Here is a 17,898-nt window from a genome sequence, read left to right as displayed (position 1 = left end):
AGAGAGGATCTTTGCTTCTCCTTAGCCCCGTGAAGCCTGGTCCCTTTTGGCCCCTGGAAGCCTAGTCCTGCCCACCATGACCTCTGGAAACCTGCCTTCCCCATGATAGCAGGGATCTCGCCTTCCATATGACCTTGGGGAACTGGCCCGGCCTCCCACGACCTTGGGGAACTGACCCTGGCCAACTCTTTTATCCACCATGGTCGTGGACACTGAAATCAGTGGCACTTGGGAAAGGCTGTCTCTCTGATCTGCCACAGCATGGTCCTGGGGGCCTGCCACCCCAGAGCTCCCCAATCCTCATTCCCGTCCTCAGGATAAGGACACACGTGCCCCTTCCTAGTGCTAAGTGCCCACTCCCTGCCCATATCTGATCCTTGTACCCCAGCCCCCAGTGATCATGGTGAGCTTGGGGTGAGATGGGGTGAGCTGGGGCACTGTCTGGAGCTTCTGTGGGTCGCCCACCACGGTTCCATCATGCGAAAGTTTTTCATAATGGAGACCTGGTTTGACTTCATATGAAGCAGCAATGTATCCAAACAGTCCGAGTCTTGACTGCGTTTCCCCAGATGAAGCATGCTGTGTCCGCAGTGTGTATGTGTGTGTGAATGACTGGGCCTCCCGGAGGCTCTGGGAAAGGGAGGCCAGCCTCCCCATCCCCTTTCAGCAAGGCTGTATCCTCAGCCCCTTCAGAGGCCACCTCGGCAATAGTCAGGGCAAAGCTGACCCCAGGATTCTGTCTGGACTGGAGGGCTTAGGATCTGCTGGTCAGAGGTCATTCAAAGCTAGCCCCAGAGAGAGGGGCTTGTGTCCCCACCAGTACCACCAGGGGGCTCTTGCAGAAGACACGGCATGGACTGGGCCACACGTGGCAGTCAACTCACCATGAGCAGAGGCCTCCTGGTCTTCACCTTGTCAGGTGGGAATGTAGGCACTGGCAGAGCTGGCACAGGCCAGCTTCCCCCAGGATGGAGCATACGGTGTCTCCGTGAGCGTAAAGACCAGTGAGTGTGGTAAGCAGCAAAAAGCAAGGGTTCCGGAGGTGGCGGCAGGATGCGGGGTTTCCAGAGCCGCCACCACCACTGCTGCAGGCAGGGCCCTCATGCCGCCTCCCAGCTGGCTTTCAGGTCTTGGTGCTGTGGCCTGCACTTGGTCTTCTAGGCCCCAGGGTCTCTTCAAGCAACGAAGCTAATTGTAGGGTGCAAAGCTTCTGCCTCGGGGAGCCATGGTCTCCCAGTCCTCAGGGAGCAGCTTCACACTCCTGGTGCTGATTGGGGTTGGAGACATGTGCAGGGGGAGTGGGAGTCCCAGCTCCCCCGAGATGTCCTGTCACCATACTCTACTCTAATGCATGTCCCCCTGGCACGGGCTTAGAGGCCTGCCTGGAGCCAAGAGCCATTAGGAAATCTTACATTCCAAGGTCAACGATTGCGTTTATACCCCCAAGAATGTCTTCCTCTCACCACAGCCACCAGGAATGCAGGCAACTCCGCCACGGCCTGGCGGTGGCCCCAGCGTCCCGTCCCCGGAGGTAGACAGTCCCTTCGCGTGGACAGCCATGTGACTGGAGTATTGGTGGCCTTCATGGCCTGGCCTGTGGCTCTCATAGGGTGCCTATGTGGGGTCTTGGGGGGGCCTGGACCCCACTCCTCACAGGAACAGATTCCCAGCTCCAGACCTTTAGGGGGTTCTCAGGGATAGCCTGAGGTCAGGTACCCCGGTGCAGGCCGGTGTCTAGCTTGACACCATCCTGCCAGGTGGGCGCTGGGGAGCTGAGGAACAGAAGGCCCGGCTCCCTCCATTCCATTCTGAAGGTGTCATATCCCACTAGTGCCTCCTGTGTGGCAGGGACAGGATGGCCAAGAGGACAGACTCCACCTGCTGGGGAGGGGCGGGCTGCACAGGCCAGGGTGCTGTAGGCAGTGATAACGTGGTGGCCAAGGCTGTCAGACGAGGCTCTGGTTAGCTGTTGGCCCTGGTCAGAAGGAGGCTCTGGTCAGAGGGAGGCTCTGGTCAGGTGGAGGCTCTGATCAGGTGGAGGCTCTGGTCAGAGGGAGGCTCTGGTCAGGTAGAGGCTGCTGGTTGACAGAAGTCAGTAGAGCCTGTGGTCAGAGGAAGCTGCTGAGCTGCAAGCTTGGGTCTAGTTATCTCTGCTCAGATGACAGCTTCCAGTGCAGCTTTGGGCTGACCTGGCCCAACCTCGATGACGGAGGCCTAGGCCACACACGCACCTCAGGTGGCTCAAGTCGCAGGCTGGTCAAGGTGGTGGCATAAGAGCCCTAAGGCCATTCCTCACCTCACTGCACACGTCCTGTCAATGCACATGTGCTGTTGGTGCACACGTGCTGTCAGTGCACATGGCCTGGTCACTGTACACATCCTGTCAGTGCACACATCTGGTCAGTGTACTTGTCCGATCAGTGTACTCATCCTGACACTGCGCAGGTCCTGTCAGTGTACATGTCCTGTCACTGTGCAAGTCCTGTCAGTGCACATATCCTGTCAGTGCACATGTGCTGTCAGTGCATACATCCTGTCAGTGCTGTCGGTGCACATGTCTTGACAGTGTGCACAGCCTGTCAGTACACATGCGCTTTCACTGAACACGTCCTGTTGGTACACACGTGCTGTCAGTGCACATGTGCTGTCACTGTACACATCCTGTCACTTCACACATCCTGTCAGTGCGCACGTGCTATCAGTGCACATGTGCTGTCAGTGCTTACTCTCAGGTTCAATGCCCCACTTGGAAGAAGTCACTTTGCCCCTGATGCTGACTTGAAGGGCCTGTTCTCTTCCTGGCTTCCCATGAGGTTGGGTGCTAGTCATTTTCTCCAATGGTGGCCAACCCTTCTCTTACTATGTGTTGCTCCATTTCTGAATATGTCAGCTTTCTCCGTTAGACTGACTATTGTGTGTGGCAGGTTGTTTCTGCCTGTGTGCTCTGTGAGTAGCTCATTGCACACATGGCTGTGCATGGCCGTGTTATGCTGTGGGCTGCTCAGGAGATGCAGTTTCTGAGGTTGTGCTCTTCAGCCTCAGTAGACTCATTAGTTGCTTCTTATAAAGGCGACTGACTTCTGCCACTGTAGCTCTGATTTACTGAACACGGCATTCTCAGTCTCAGCCCCTGACCCCTCTAGTGTGTGTGTACGTCTTACATGCTGCAGTCTCTACTTCCACTCGCAAACCAGGCCCAGTCCCAGTGGACACAGCCTTTCATCTCTGCAGGGCCTGCTTGGGTCCTGTCTGCTTCTTTGTTGGGTGACCACTGTGCACCATGAATTTGCAGAGACATGGGAGAGCCCATCTGGACAGGGACTCTGTATTCCTGGGTGACTCCCACGTCTTTTAGTTGGGGATTACAGCCTACCTTTACAAGTACAGGCTCACTCCATACCGTGGTGTAATGGGAGACAGAATTACATTATGTTTTGCTTTAAGTCAGTAGTTTGAAAATGCTTTGCTCTTAGGCACATCTGGCCCTGAGACATTTTCCTGTCAACGTGTGTGTGTTGGCGAGGGGGTCACGTGCCTGTGGGGAAAACGGGGTGCTGCTAAAGGTCATGCACAAAGCAAGCCTCAAAAAATAGCCATCAGGGAAATGCTAAAGGTCATGCATAAAGCAAGCTTCAAAAAAAATACCCATCAGGGAAATGCTCAGCACAAAACAACATAAATTGAAAATAACTATTTTCTTCCTGAAAAAGAAAACTTTGAACTCAACTCAAACCTAAACATCAACAATGCAATCCATCCTAGCCTCCATCCCAGACCATGGGTCTCCTTTCTCCTTGTCTTCCCTATCTTCCCAGCATGACCAGCACAGTCCATCCTGAGACCCCTGTCTGTCCACAGCCTCCTCATCCCAGAACACAGGGAGACGCTGCATGACCGTGGCTGGCAGAATGTGCTTCGTGGTTTGGCCCAGGGCAGGTTTTTGCTTTGTTTGGCAGGAGATAGAATAAGGCCCTGGCGCCCACCAAGTCTGAGACTCTGGAGCCTGGGCTCTCCCAGACAGAATGTGGTCACTCCGGAGCAGGTGTCACACCTGTATCTGTGTGAATCCTGCAGTCTAGCCCTAACACCAGCATCTGACTCTCTTCTCTTGGCCTCCTGACTTTTTGGAGAAGTGGGACTGGCTAGAGAACTCTCCTTGAGAACATTCCATGAGAACATTCCAGAGCCGCCTCCAACCAGAAAGAAAACCACAGAGGGCCAAGGGGGTTGCTGTGCTGACAGGGCTGGCGCAGATCTGAACCCCATGAGGTTCACAGCCGGAGCTCTGGGAGGCCCAGCGGGGGTGGCATGGGGCTCCGGGCCCGGCAGAGCGGGGCGTCCAGCTTCCCACGCCTGCTGGGTCTGTGCTCAGCAGTTCTGCGACTTCTAGACCACCATGGGGCTTCCAGGCCTAGGGTCCAAGTCCACCACAACCCTCTCCTCTTCACTTGGGATGCAGGACCACCTATTGTGAAGCAGCCACTGTCCTCACTCTGCTCACAGCCCTGGGGCGGAGGAAGTGGATTTTCCCTTTGAACTGCAGAGGCCAGGCCCAGAAGCAAGTGGTCTGCAAGAAGACAGGAGTCCTCTGCAGCTGCCAAGTCCATACACAGGCACCCCGCACACAGCCCTCACACAACCTGTACACAGCCACCTACACACAGGTACCCCACACACAGTCATCCTGTACACAGCCCTCACAAGGCATCCTGCAGTCAGCCTTCACACAGCCACCCTGCACACAGTGATCCCGCACACAGTAACCCTGCACAGTCACCACCCTCAGGCATTCTGCACACAGTCATCCTGAACACAGTCAGCCCTGACATAGCCACCTACATACAGGTACCCCCCAAAAGTCATCCTGTACACAGTCACCCTGCACAGTCACCCTGCACACAGTCACTCTGCACACAGTCACCTTGTATACAGTCACTCTGCACACAGTCACCGTGCACAGTCACCCTGCAAGTCAGCCTGCACACACTCACCTTGCACACATTCACCTTGCCCAAAGCCACCCTGCACACAGTCACCCTACAGTCATCCTGCAAGTCACCCTGCACATAGCCATCTTGCACACAGTCACCCTGCAAGTCACCCTGTACAGTCACCATGCAGTCACCCTGTACACAGTCACCAAGCACAGTCACCTGCATACAGTCACCCTGCACACAGTCACATTGTGCACAATCACCCTGCACACAGTCACCCCACACAGTCACCCCACACAGTCATCCTGCAAAGTCACCCTGCACACAGCCACCCTGCCCAGTCACCCTGCAGTCATCCTGCTGTCACGCTGCACAGTCACTCCCCCACAGCAATCCTGCACAGTCACCCCACACGGTCACCCCACACAGTCATCCTGCAAAGGCACCCTGCACACAGTCACCCTGCACACAGCCACCCTGTACACAGTCACCCCACAGAGTCACGTTGCACAGTCACCCCACACAGTAACCCTGCACACAGCCACCCTGCACAGTCACCCTGCACACAGTTACCCTGTAGAGTTATCCTGTACAGTCACCCCGCACAGTCACCCCACACAGTCATCCCGCACAGTTACTCCATAGTCACCCTGTACACAGTAACCCTACACAGGCATTCTGCAAACAGCAGCAGTCACTCCACCCACAACCACCCTGCACACAGTCACTCTGCACAGTCACCCTGCAGGTCACCCTGCACATAGTCATCTTGCACACAGTCACCCTGTACACAAGCATCCCACACAGTTACCCCAGGCACAGTAATCCTGCACACAGTTACCCTGCACAGTCACCCTGAACACAGTCACCTTGCACAAGTCACCTTGTACACAGTCACCCTGCACAGTCACCCAGCATAGTCACGCTGCACACAGTCATCCTACACAGTTACCCAGCACAGTCACCCTGTGCACAGTCACCTCCCAGTCAGCCTGTACACAGTCACCTGTACACAGTCACCCTGCACAGTCACCTTCACACAGTCACCTTGTACATAGTCATCTTGCACAGTCACCTAGCACAGTCATGCTGCACACAGCCACCCAGCATAGTCACCCTGCACACAGGCATCCTGCACAGTCACTCCACAGTCACCCCACAGTCACTCTGTACACAGTCACCCTGCAGTCACCCTGTGCACAGTCATCCTGCACACAGACCCTGCACATAGCCACCCTGCACAACAATCACCCCACACAGTCACCCCACACAGTCATCCTGCACACAGCCACCCTGAACAGTCACCCTGCACAATCACACCAAACATAGTCACCCTGCACAGTCACCTCACACAGTAGCCCACACACAGTCACCCTGTACAGTCATCCTGAAAGTCACCCTGTACACAGTCACCCTACACACAGTCATCTTGCACAGTCAACACGCACAGTCACACCACATAGTAACCCCACACAGTCACCCTGCAGTCACTCTGCACAGTCACCCCACACAGTCACCCTACAGTCAGTCTGCACAGTCACCCCACAGTCACCCCACAGTCACCCTGCAGTTACCCCACACAGTCACCCTGCACACAGTCACCTTGTACACAGTCACCCTGCACACAGTCACTCTGCAAGTCACCCTGCACACAGTCACCCTGAAGTCACCCTGCACAGTCACCCTGTGCATAGTCACCTTGTACAAGCCACTCCACACATTCACCCTGCAGTCACCTCTCACATGCACACAGTCATCCTGCAGTTACCTTGTATAGTCACCCAGTCCAGTCACTCTGCACACTCTGCTTGTAGCTGCCTCACACAGTCACCCTGCACACATCATCTCACATACCGCTGCCCTGAGGGTCCCATTGGGTTAAACTGCACAGCTGGGTGCCCCTCCTCAACTCACTTCACTCTCAGGGTGAGTACACACAGGCTCTGTGGCCTCTGGTGATGTAGTCTGAACCTCTGTCATCAACCACATGGGGAGGTTCCTGGTAACCCAGGGGTACCCAGCCTGGACTCAGGGCAGTGTCAGGGAAAGCCTAGCATAGCCTCTAGCTGCAACCCACAATGTCCTGACCTCCATGACCACCTCCAGCTGTGATCCACAGTGCCCTGGCCTCCATAACCACCTCCAGATGTCATCCACAGTGCCCTGACCACCATGAACTCCTCCAGATGTAATCCACAGTGCCCTGGTCTCCCATGACCACCTCCAGTTGTGATCCACATGTCCTGGCTCCATGACCACCTCCAGATGTAATCCACAGTGCTCTGGACTCCATGACCACCTCCAGATGTGATCCACAGTGCCCTGGCCTCCATGACCACCTTCAGATGTCATCCATAGTTCCCTGGCCTCCATGACCACCTCCAGATGAGAACCACAGTGCCCTGGCCTCCCATGACCACCTCCAGATATGATCTACAGTGCCATAGCCTCCATGACCACCTCCAGATGTGATCCACAGTGCCCTGGCCTCCATGACCACCTTCAGATGTCATCCATAGTGCCCTGGCCTCCATGACTACCTCCAGATGAGATCCACAGTGCCCTGGCCTCCATGACCACTTCCAGAAGTGATCCACAGTGCCCTGGTCTCCATGACCACCTCCAGATGAGATCCACAGTGCCCTGGCCTCCATGACCACCTCCAGATATGATCTACAGTGCCATAGCCTCCATGACCACCTCCAGATGTCATCCACAGTGCCCTGGCCTCCATGACCACCTCCAGATATGATACGCAGTGCCCTGGCCTCCATGACCACCTCCAGCTGTAATCTACAGTGCCCTGGCCTCCATGACCACCTCCAGATGACATCCACAGTGCCCTGGCCTCCATGACCACCTCCAGATGTGATACGCAGTACCCTGGCCTCCATGACCACCTCCAGCTGTAATCTACAGTGCCCTGGCCTCCATGACCACCTCCAGATGACATCCACAGTGCCCTGGCCTCCATGACCACCTCCAGCTGTAATCCACAGTGCCCTGACCCTCCATGACCACCTTTAGATGTCATCCACAGTGCTCTGAACTCCATGACCACCTCCAGATGTGATCCACAGTGCCCTGGCCTCCATAACCACCTCTAGCTGTGATCCACAATGCCCTGGCCTCCATGACCACCTCCAGATGACATCCATAGTGCCCTGACCCTCCATGACCACCTCCAGTTTTGATCCATAGTGCCCTGATCCTCCATGACCACCTCCAGATGTCATCCACAGTGCCCTGGCCTCCATGACCACCTCCAGCTGTGATCCACAGTGCCCTGGTCTCCATGACCACCTCTAGATGACATCCACAGTGCCCTGGCCTCTAGGACCACCTCCAGCTGTGATCCACAGTGCCCTGACCTCTATGACCAGCTCCAGCTGTGATCCACAGTGTCCTGACCTCCATGACCACCTCCAGATGTGGTCCCCATGCCCTGGCCCTCTTAAGTCCATTTATCTCAAGAGCTGCTACGGGCTGATAAACCCCAAAGAGAAGACAGCAGTCAACACAGGGTTAAAAAGGCTTCCGTAAATATTTTATTTTTTTCATATTTTGGAGTCAGAAAGAAGCATGTGGTAATAAAAATAAAAAGAATTATTTTCTTCAAGTCTGCGTTGCTGCAATCCTGGCCTTCCCACATCCTCCCCTGTGCAGCCAGGTTCCCTCAGGCTGATGGGCAGGGCGTGGGCCTCGGGCCTCCAACACCAGTCCACTATGTACAGATATGGTACAGGCAAAGAAAGGTCTCAAAGGAAAGCAGCTGGTGAGGCGGGGCGGCCCTGCCCGCTCCAGTGTTCAAGGGCTGCACTCAAAGCTCACTCCTTTCTGCTTGGAGCATGGCACCGGTGGCCTCGTGCTCTTGGGTCCTGAGGCAGCTAGTCTAAGGCGTGGAGTGCTCCACTGGGGGACAGGAGTGCGAAGTGATGTCACTGTGCTTGTACGCGGCCTCATCCAGGTCCAGGAGCTTCTGGTTTACCTCCAGTGTCATGCAGCCACGATAGAATGCTATGACGGGCGCGGATGTCACTGGCACCCCTGGCCATGGGAATGAACACCGTGAGCTGGCAGAGCCAGGCTGGCCAGAACCCACCCTCAGCACCCTGGGCACTGGCTGAGTTCCCAGTGGGGCATTGGATCTATCTACATCATCATCCCTGTCTGGATGCAAACCCACCCCAGGTGCTCACCATGTGCCCCTCTAGTTCTTGCAGATGCCTCCCCCAGGTGTCAATTTAGGCTCCTCCCTGCCTGTCCTTGAGCCAGTTGTCATGCTGCTGTCAGTCTCCTGCTCTCCTCTCTCTCCTAACCTTTGGGGTTAAATCTGAGATGTCTGTGTCAGGTCATCAGGACAGAAATCCCGCTGTTTGGCGTAGAGACTAGCTCACGATGGGAGGATCTGGTCCTCTACTGCACCTTGGCTTGGGATAACCAGTAAGGAATTTGTAGTTTGATGACACCCTCATTCTGTTCTGGGTCTGTAAGATTGAGCAGGACACTGCTGGTAGCCCATGTGGGACCCAGGAGGGGCCTTTGGCCACTCTGTTGGCTCACAGTGCCGGGTGACCGGCACAGCCCAGGGTCCATCCAGCCTCCTTCCAGGTCTTGGTCTAACTGGCTCTCAGATGATGCTCTTCAAGGGACAAGGGAACGTAGGGCTGATGGACCAGGGCCTACCCATGCCCTGTCCTCAGCCCGGATAACAGATGTTTATCCAGGGTCAGCAATGGCCTGGATAGCACTGAGATTGGTGCATGAACCTTTATACACTTCCCCTGTCTCTAACTGAAGCCACCATGCATAAGAGCTGATGTGAGGAGGAAGCTGACCCACTGGCCCAGTGCAGGCACCCAGTACAGGGAGGACCTACCTGGCAGGCCCCCCACGAAGGTGAGCACAGAGCCCTGCAGGTATGTCTCCAGGATGGCCAGCCGCTCTTGCAGCTGGGAGGCAGTGACTTCACTCTGGCCTTTGGTGCCATCCACTTCCAGAGTGGCCTCATTCGCCTTCAGGGAGACCGTGACCACGTGTTCCTGACCATCACACACCTTGATCTCCATCAGAGCCAGGGCAACGTCCTCCACTGCTAAGACCACCAACTGCAGGGGGAGAGGGGAGGACAGGGTCAGGGTCAGGACGCCAGATGTTCCACGCTTCCCTGCTGGTCGTGGGTCAGGGTGGGCTGGGGTCCACTCCTGCACTGGGATTTGTGCGTGGTAGGCAGCTGGGAGGTAATGGAGGGCCATGTCTTTTCCTTCTGCCAGCTGAGTACTGTGCTGTAGTCTGTGAGTACTGTGTTGCAGGCTGAGTACTGTGCTGTGGGCTGTGAACACTGTGCTGCAGGCTTACTGAGTACTGCGCTATGGGTTGTGTGTACTGTGCTGCCGGCTCACTGAGTACTGTGCTGTGGGCTGTGAATACTGTACTGTAGGCTGTGAATATTGTGTTTGCGGACTGTGAGTACTGTGCTGCGGGCTGAGTACTGTGCTGCGGGATAAGTACTATACTGTGGGCTGTGAATACTGTGCTGCAGGCTGTGAGTACTGTACTGCGGGCTCATTGTGCACCATGCTGTGGGATGAGTTCCATACTGCAGGCTATGAGTACCGTACTGCGGGTTATGAGTACTGTGCTGTGGGCTGTGAGTACTGTGCTATGGGCTGTACTGTGCTGCGAGCTCTGGGGGATACCTGGATACCCCAGCCACAGCGGCTTTCACTCTCCCTGGTTTCACGCCCTCGTTCTACCACCCTGACCACCATGGCTTACACTGCAACTGTGCTCTGTGATCACATGACAACTCTAAACAAAGCAGAAGGCACCTGCCGGGTGCAGGCCCTGGTCTGGTGGAGGTGCTGGGCTGGGATGAGCCCTTGGGTATGGCGGTCAGGCAAAAGGACTGCAGAGGGCAAAGCCCAGGGGCCGGTGAGGGGTGGGGCTCACCTGTTTCTTGAGCTTTTTTGTGGAGTGGTAGTCCACCAGGGCCACAGAGAGGGGCACTGCGTGGTCGTCAGCCACGAGCGCAAGCAGCACCCCCGTGTCGGTGGCAGGGCGGATCCGAGCCACAACTTCTATTCCCCAGGTCGTCTCTGTCCCGACATCCGAGGAGGTCCGTGCTGCAATGAAAGCAGCCCATCAGCAGGCGATACGCATGGAGCAGGGGGCAGAGTGAGCGGCGGCGCAAGGGCAGGGAGGCCACATGGACAGTCCACATGCCTGCCCTTGGCAGTGGAGGCACTGACTGGCGGAAAGATAGGTGGAGAGCACCATGGCGGCCTGAGCCCATAGGGCCCAGGGTCTTAACAGACAACTGCAGTGGGACGGGAGGGGACCGCCTGCACTGGGCCCCGATGTCAACACCAGGGTCCAGGGACACTTGAGGACAGTGAGCACTGCCCCCCCCCAACAGCACCCTGCTTTCAAATGCGCTCAAGTGACTCCCAAACTGTTGAGACCTGATCCAGGGGGTGAGCCTGAGGGCCACTGTCCCCCCAACTCCCAGGGCCCCTGCTCCCTCCATAAGAGTCCATGCACCCCATGCCCTGCGCTGTCCACTAGCCTCTCCATTCCTACCCACTGTCACGGGTCACTCTGCAAGGTGGAAGTTCACCAAGCGCCTAGAAGGCCATGGGTATGGGCCTGCACCACCCTTGATCTCCACTGGCCAGTCTGTGGGGGAAGCCAGCCTGCTCCAATCATGCTCTTTCACCACCATCTCCTCAAACCAGTCTCCTCTCCTATCCCAGACAGCATCTGTAGCAGTCAATTCTCAACATTTCACTGAGATGAATGCATGTGGATGGAAAACTTTAAAGCTATAAACAGGCCGCTCATTAGAAAGGAATGGGGATGTAGACAGATCATTCATTGTGAAGGATGAGTTGTGTGTACCTTGTACATCCCCCTGGTGGGCACTCACATACAACTGGTGAGCACAGATCCCTGCTCACCCACACTCATCTACAGCTGGTCAGCATGGATCCCTGCTCACCTATACTGATCAGCACGAGTCCCTGCTCATCTATAACTGGTCAGCACAGAATCCTGCTCGCCTACACTGGTCAGCACAAATCCTTGCTCACCTACACCAGTCAGCATGGAACCCCGCTCATCTACACCAGTCAGCATGAATCCCTGTTCGTCTATAACTGGTCAGCATGGATCCTTGCTCACCTACACTGGTCAGCACGGATCCCTACCGCAGCCATCCTCCCATTGTCCCAGGACAGTTCTAACAGTTCACATCTTGGCGTGTACCAGCTAGAGGACCCACCACAGCCCCCCAACAGCGGGAGGCCAGGCTCACTTACTGTAGCCAAGGCTGTAGAATGCAAACCCATTTCCAGGGAAGAAAGACCCCTTCTCGGTCACCGAGAAGCATTGCATCTTCGTGTTTGCCTTCACGGTTTCTTGGATCGTGTTGTCTTCCCCATTGAGCCAGTTCCAGCTCCGCATGCAGCCGTCCAGACGAGGGTTCATCTAGAAAGACAGGCGAGTCCCAGACTGCTGGGGGAGGCGGCCCCGTACTTGGCACCGGCTGAGCCGTTGGCCGGTCCCTTCCTGGCCTGCGTGTGTGAACACTGGCAGCAAAGCAGGTAAAATTCCGTTGTGATCATTGTTCCTAAAAGGACTCTTCATCTTTCTGGTGGCTCAGTATACCTTCCATTCATGCACGAGAAGGTTTGTGTGCACTGCACAGGGCAGCCCTTCTGTGTCATCTGCATCCAGGCTCACTTAGGAGATGAGGGGCCTCTGCCACCTGCCTGGATGGGTGTGGGAAGGGCACGCGCTGTGACTACGCCTCCCTCTCGCCTGCTGCCTGTGAAGCATGGCTGGAAAACAGCTCCAGGTTGGGTTGCCAGCTGCAGCTCAGTTCCAGTCTCACTCACAGTATGGTTGTGAGCAAGGTACACTGCCTGTACCTCGTCACAGGGGATGGCACTGGCTCTGTGCGCTGGCACAGGACAGCCCCTTAGGTTTTCTTGAGAAATGTCCCTCAGAGCCACTCCACCCCAAGCCTGCTTTTCTATCTCACACAGACACCCCAAAACCAAGGGGTCTGGCCACTAGCCTTAGCCAACTGGGAGTCAGAGACAAGGTATAAAACCTGAGCTGTGGGGAGAACAGGAAAAGGCAGGACTTTGAGAAATGACCAATACTGTCCTTTTCTCAGCAGCTTCTTTCCTCTGGAAATCCTGGCAGTCAGTCAAAATGTTCTTAGGAATTGTCTAACAAGTTGGATTTTTTTTTGTTAAAAAAAATGACTGCATTGTCAGATATACCACTGGCCATAAAGGAAATGCAAACCAGAACAACACTGGGATTCAGTCTTGTCCCAGTTAGAATGGCCATCAAGAATACAAACAGTAACAGATGCCAGTGCAAGTGTGGGCAGAGAGGAACCCTAGTACATTGTTGGTGGGAACGTAAAATTGTTAACCACTCTGGAAAGCAGTGAGGTGGTTCCTCAAAAAACTAGACAGAACGAATCCAGCAATTGTTCTCTTGAACATTTATCCAAAAGTTTACAAACGACAATACAGTAAAGCCATCAGCACAACCATGTTCATTGCAGCACTATTCAGCATAGCCAAGGCATGGAATCAGCCCTGATGCCACTCAATGAATGAATGAACCAAGAAGATATGGTATATACATATATATGTGTGAGTGGGTGTATATATGTATATATATATATATATATATATATAGTATATATATATACACATACATACACACACACAATGGAATTTTGTAATCATGTTAAGTGAAGTAAGTCCAGCCCAGAGAGAGACACAGGCTGCATGTTTTCTCTCATATGTAGAAGCTAGAATAACATAAAATGTAAATAAACACTTCAAGGGAGTATGCAAATATACACAAATGTATCAATGGAAATATGGTAGATTCAGGGGAGAACTCAAGTGGAGTAATTCCTTAGAAAGGCTAACTCACAGTCCAACAAAATAAATACTAGGAAATGGGCACTCAAAAAGGTTGAGGTGGGGTTAAGGGAAGGAGGACAGCAAGGAAGACAGAAAGGGTGGGAGAAGGCAGTCATAAAACTCTAGGACTATGCTACCAAACTAAGAAAACTGGTGGAAGGGGTGGGTAGAGAAGGGATGGGGAAAGGATGGGAGGGGTGACATTGGTCAAGATGTGCTGTATGCACCACCTGCTTTGTTGAATGGCAACCCTTTTGTGCAGCTACTTACAGATAACAAAAATGTAGGGCTTTTTTTTGAGATCTATAATCACTTATATTTAAACATTTTTAAAAAGACTGTGTTGTGTTTTATTTATACTGCAAAACAGACATTTCTCAAATGAAAACACACACTGGGTTCAAAAGAGGAGATAGTTAGCAACAGAGCTAATCACTGTTCACCTGCCTGGGAACCTCTGTCCTCCCCTGGTCCATCACCAGCCTGGGAACCTCTGTCCTCCTCTGCTCTATCATCAGCCTGGGAACCTCTGTCCTCCTCTGCTCTATCATCAGCCTGGGAACCTCTGTCCTTCCCTGGTCCATCACCAGCCGGGGAACCTCTGTCCTTCCCTGGTCCATTACCAGCCTGGGAACCCTTGTCCTTCCCAGGTCCATCACAGGGCTGGTGAGCGAGAGCTCTCCACCAGCTACTCCCACAGTCTTGAGCCCCTCCTGTCCCCTCCAGGCAGGAGCAGTACTCACAGGCTGGATGAGGTCCTTCTCCTTGAAGGGCACGCCACCCACTGTGAGGTTCAGGTGATAGAGACCTCGATCCTGCTGGAACAGCTCCCCAGCCACAGCAATCTTCATGACCGCATCCTTGTTCACTTTGATCACCAGATTCCGCTCCAGCTCCTCAACAGAGATCTGAAGGAGACCTGTTTGTGAGCACAGGTGATGGAGGCACCCTCTCCTCCAACTGGTGAAGGCTGAGTCCATGTCACCTGGGCCAGAGGCACTGACTGAAGGAGAGACCAGGTGTCATCACCACTGTCTAGGAGGTGCCCAATGTCATGAGACCACAGCTACTGCCACTCATGTCCACAATGCTCCAACCCCATTAGACCATAGCCATGGCCACCCATGACCACGATGCCCCAACCCCATGAGACCAGATACCGCCACTCATGTCCACACACTCCAACCCCATTAGACCACAGCCATGGCCACCCGCGACCATGAGAGCCCTGAACTCACAGGCTGTGCTCAACCTCGTCTGCAATGGGTGTCTGCACCCTAGTGTTAGGTACAGGAGGCTGTGCTGACCACCACTGCAGTTCTTCTGAGGTCAGTCAGGGCTGTGAACATGAAGACCTCTCCCTCCAGTTTAAATGCTGTCTTCCCAGCACATGTGAGATAATTAACACATCACAGAAGGCTCCCATGGAAAAGTTCACCGTCACTTCACCAGTGTATGTGATGCCCACATGTTCTTTGAGGAGAAACCAAAGTAGACCATCCATTGAGGCTGCCTACAGTCAGGCTTCAGCCCAAAATCTAGCCCTGGCCTATCTCATCTACTCCATACATCTTCAGTAAAGCAGCCCACGGGACTTGCTCACTGTCCCTTTCTGAGGGGACTGTTCTCAGTCTATGGTTCTGGACTGTGGCTGGGAGCACATTCCTGTAGTGCCAATGCAGCTACACAGGAACTACTCAGACCACAGGGTGAAACAGCACTGACCTCAAAGCTGGAAGTCAAGCTGTGCCCCCAAGCAAGCCCGGTGTTTGAGCCCTTCTTACTGTACGATGTAGCACAAATGCAGAGATGTTCATGAGCACACATTGTTCCCGGGACCTTTATGCAGCTAGCAGTCATTATCTCAAACCCCCAGGGTTCTTCCCAAGACCCCTTGGCCCCTGCTCTCCTTTAGAGATTGCTCACCAAGCTAAGACTCCCTGAACAAACAGGCTTTTTCCCTCCAGTTCTCAACACGGCAAGCACAGCCGTGTGCTCAGCTATCAGTGCAGGCCTCGCTCCAACCACTTCCCAGAGGTGTTGTCATGAGCAGCCACGTCGAATCACACCTTGGGTGAGGATGTCACTGTCTAGACAGGCACTGTGGCCATGGGTATCCTGTCTTCCACAGCGCTAACTTCCCACCACACGCTAAACACTGTGCTCAAAGATGTTTGTAGACATAATGCCAGGTCCAGAATTCTACTCTTCCTTTACAGACTTACTTTATCTGCTCTATGGCTACTGAGGGGGTAGCACCCGGCCACCACCGTCCAGCTCAGGCTCTTTTGTGACCCTGTAGAAAGATTGAGGCGGGGCCAGACCCTCAAGAGGTGACAAGCACAGGGCTCTGCTCCCCTCCCATGGCGTGCTCCCCTCCCACGGGTATGCTCCTCTCACACGGGCCTGCTCCCCTCACATAGACCTGCTCTCCTCACATAGACCTGCTCCCCTCACATAGACCTGCTCCCCTCACATAGACCTGCTCTCCTCACACAGGCCTGCTCTCCTCACACAGACGTGTTCCCTGCTCCCCTCACATAGACCTGTTCCCCTCACACAGGCGTGCTCCCCTCACACAGACGTGCTCCCCTCATACAGGCATGTTCCCCTCACACAGGCATGCTCAGGGGCAGTAGTGCCAAGCCCTGCTTGCTCTCAGCCACATGGCCTAACTGCTTCCTCCTGCCCCTGGGTATTACTGGCACTTTTTCTACAGTGCCTAGCATCTTCTCACCTTCTCTGACTGGACTCTAGCCCTCTCCATCATTTCCCAGTTTGAGTTCCTCATGTCTCTGTCAAGACAGATTACCTTGCTTAGAGACTGGGGAGCAAGGTGTACACCCAAGACCAGGAGCAAGGTGTACATCCAAGACCAAGAGCAAGGTGTACGGCCAACACCAGGAGCAAGGTGCATGTCCAAGACTAAAATCAAGGTGTACATCCAAGACCAAGAGCAAAGTGTACATCCAAGACCAAAAGCAAGGTGTACGTCCAAGACCAAGAGCAAGGTGCATGTCCAAGACGAAGAGCAAGGTGCATGTTCCAGACCAAGAGTAAGGTGTACATCCAAGACCAGGAGCAAGGTGTATGTCCAAGACCAAGAGCAAAGTGCATGTCCAAGACCAAGAGTAAGGTGTACATCCAAGACCAAGAAAGAGCAAGATGTACATCCAAGACCAAAAGCAAGGTATATATCCAAGACCAAGAAAGAGCAAGGTGTATATCCAAGACCAAGCACCTGCCATCTGGACAGGCTGTGGCTGTGACCTCTGGGACCCTGGTGTGGCCTCACCCTGACTCTACAGGGCCAGAGGCCAAAGCCAAGGGCAGCACCCCTGCTAATCTGAAGATGACAGAGAAAAGCTTGGTAGAACTTCTACCGAGCTTCCTTCTTTGTGTTCTGCAGCCCATGGGTCTTCTCGGGGCTCATGACCCACAGTTCCCACACAAGGTCTTTGGGAGGAAAGGCTGCCAAGGATATAAGGCAGCATCCTAAAGCTCAGCACTGGCCTTGAGGGCAACAAGTAACCAGCACGTGGTGTCTTTCCTAGGAGTGGCTGCCATCAAGTCTGGAGATGTGTCCCAAATGCCCAAGTCAGGGAGAGCCCTGAGCGCGGCACTCACCGTCTGCCACATGCCGTGATTGATGACTGGCCCACTACTGGTGATGCGGCTGACACCGTTATAACGTAGCTGCAGCTCCAGCCGCCCAGCCCTCAGACCCAGGACCACCCAGTTGCTGTCCAAATGGCCTCCAGCAAAAAGGAGGATCCCTTCAGGGTCAAAGGTCCGGAAGTCAAATTCAGCCACCAGCCTGAGAACAGAACCAAGAAATAAACCAGCACAGGCAGCCAGAGCTGGGCACGAGTCCATGATGCGGGGCTGCCCAGTACTTGACCTTAGCACCCAGGACTCTTTCCAGAACACGGGTGCCTATCTGGGGGTGCTGGAGACTACTGCAGGCTGCCGTGGCTCTGACCACAGGATCCAGCACACCTCTGGCTCTC

General features: G+C 54.4%; 2 protein-coding genes across 4 annotated transcripts in view; one reads left to right on the top strand and one right to left on the bottom strand.

The window, feature by feature from the left end:
• The window catches only part of LOC138817615 (transmembrane protein 255B-like), a 31,629-nt gene extending 23,250 nt beyond the window's left edge, over positions 1–8,379 (top strand). Inside the window, exon 9 of one of the 3 annotated variants that reach the window (XM_070008078.1) lies at positions 7,094–8,379. In XM_070008078.1, the coding sequence (XP_069864179.1) occupies positions 7,094–7,126 (33 nt within the window). In that variant the 3' untranslated portion in view covers positions 7,127–8,379. Of the gene's footprint in view, positions 1–3,815; positions 4,148–7,040 lie in introns of those variants that run through there. The other 2 variants (XM_070008080.1, XM_070008079.1) reach the window with 2 other exon arrangements.
• An 80-nt stretch (positions 8,380–8,459) lies between these two features.
• The window catches only part of LOC138817614 (growth arrest-specific protein 6-like), a 28,412-nt gene continuing 18,973 nt past the window's right edge, over positions 8,460–17,898 (bottom strand). Inside the window, exons 10-15 of the mRNA XM_070008076.1 lie at positions 17,516–17,705; positions 14,632–14,796; positions 12,254–12,422; positions 10,887–11,059; positions 9,814–10,042; positions 8,460–8,981 (exon numbers count right to left, since the gene is read on the bottom strand). Coding sequence (XP_069864177.1) covers positions 8,827–8,981; positions 9,814–10,042; positions 10,887–11,059; positions 12,254–12,422; positions 14,632–14,796; positions 17,516–17,705 — 1,081 coding nt within the window. The 3' untranslated portion in view covers positions 8,460–8,826. The remainder of the gene's footprint in view (positions 8,982–9,813; positions 10,043–10,886; positions 11,060–12,253; positions 12,423–14,631; positions 14,797–17,515; positions 17,706–17,898) is intronic.

This window comes from Dipodomys merriami, unplaced genomic scaffold (genome assembly GCF_024711535.1).
Source record: "Dipodomys merriami isolate MVZ:Mamm:240054 unplaced genomic scaffold, mDipMer1.0.p SCAF_70, whole genome shotgun sequence".
Classification (NCBI taxonomy): Eukaryota; Metazoa; Chordata; class Mammalia; order Rodentia; family Heteromyidae; genus Dipodomys; species Dipodomys merriami.
The sequence above is the reverse complement of the archived record's forward strand: the minus strand, read 5'-3'. Positions and strand labels throughout refer to the sequence as shown.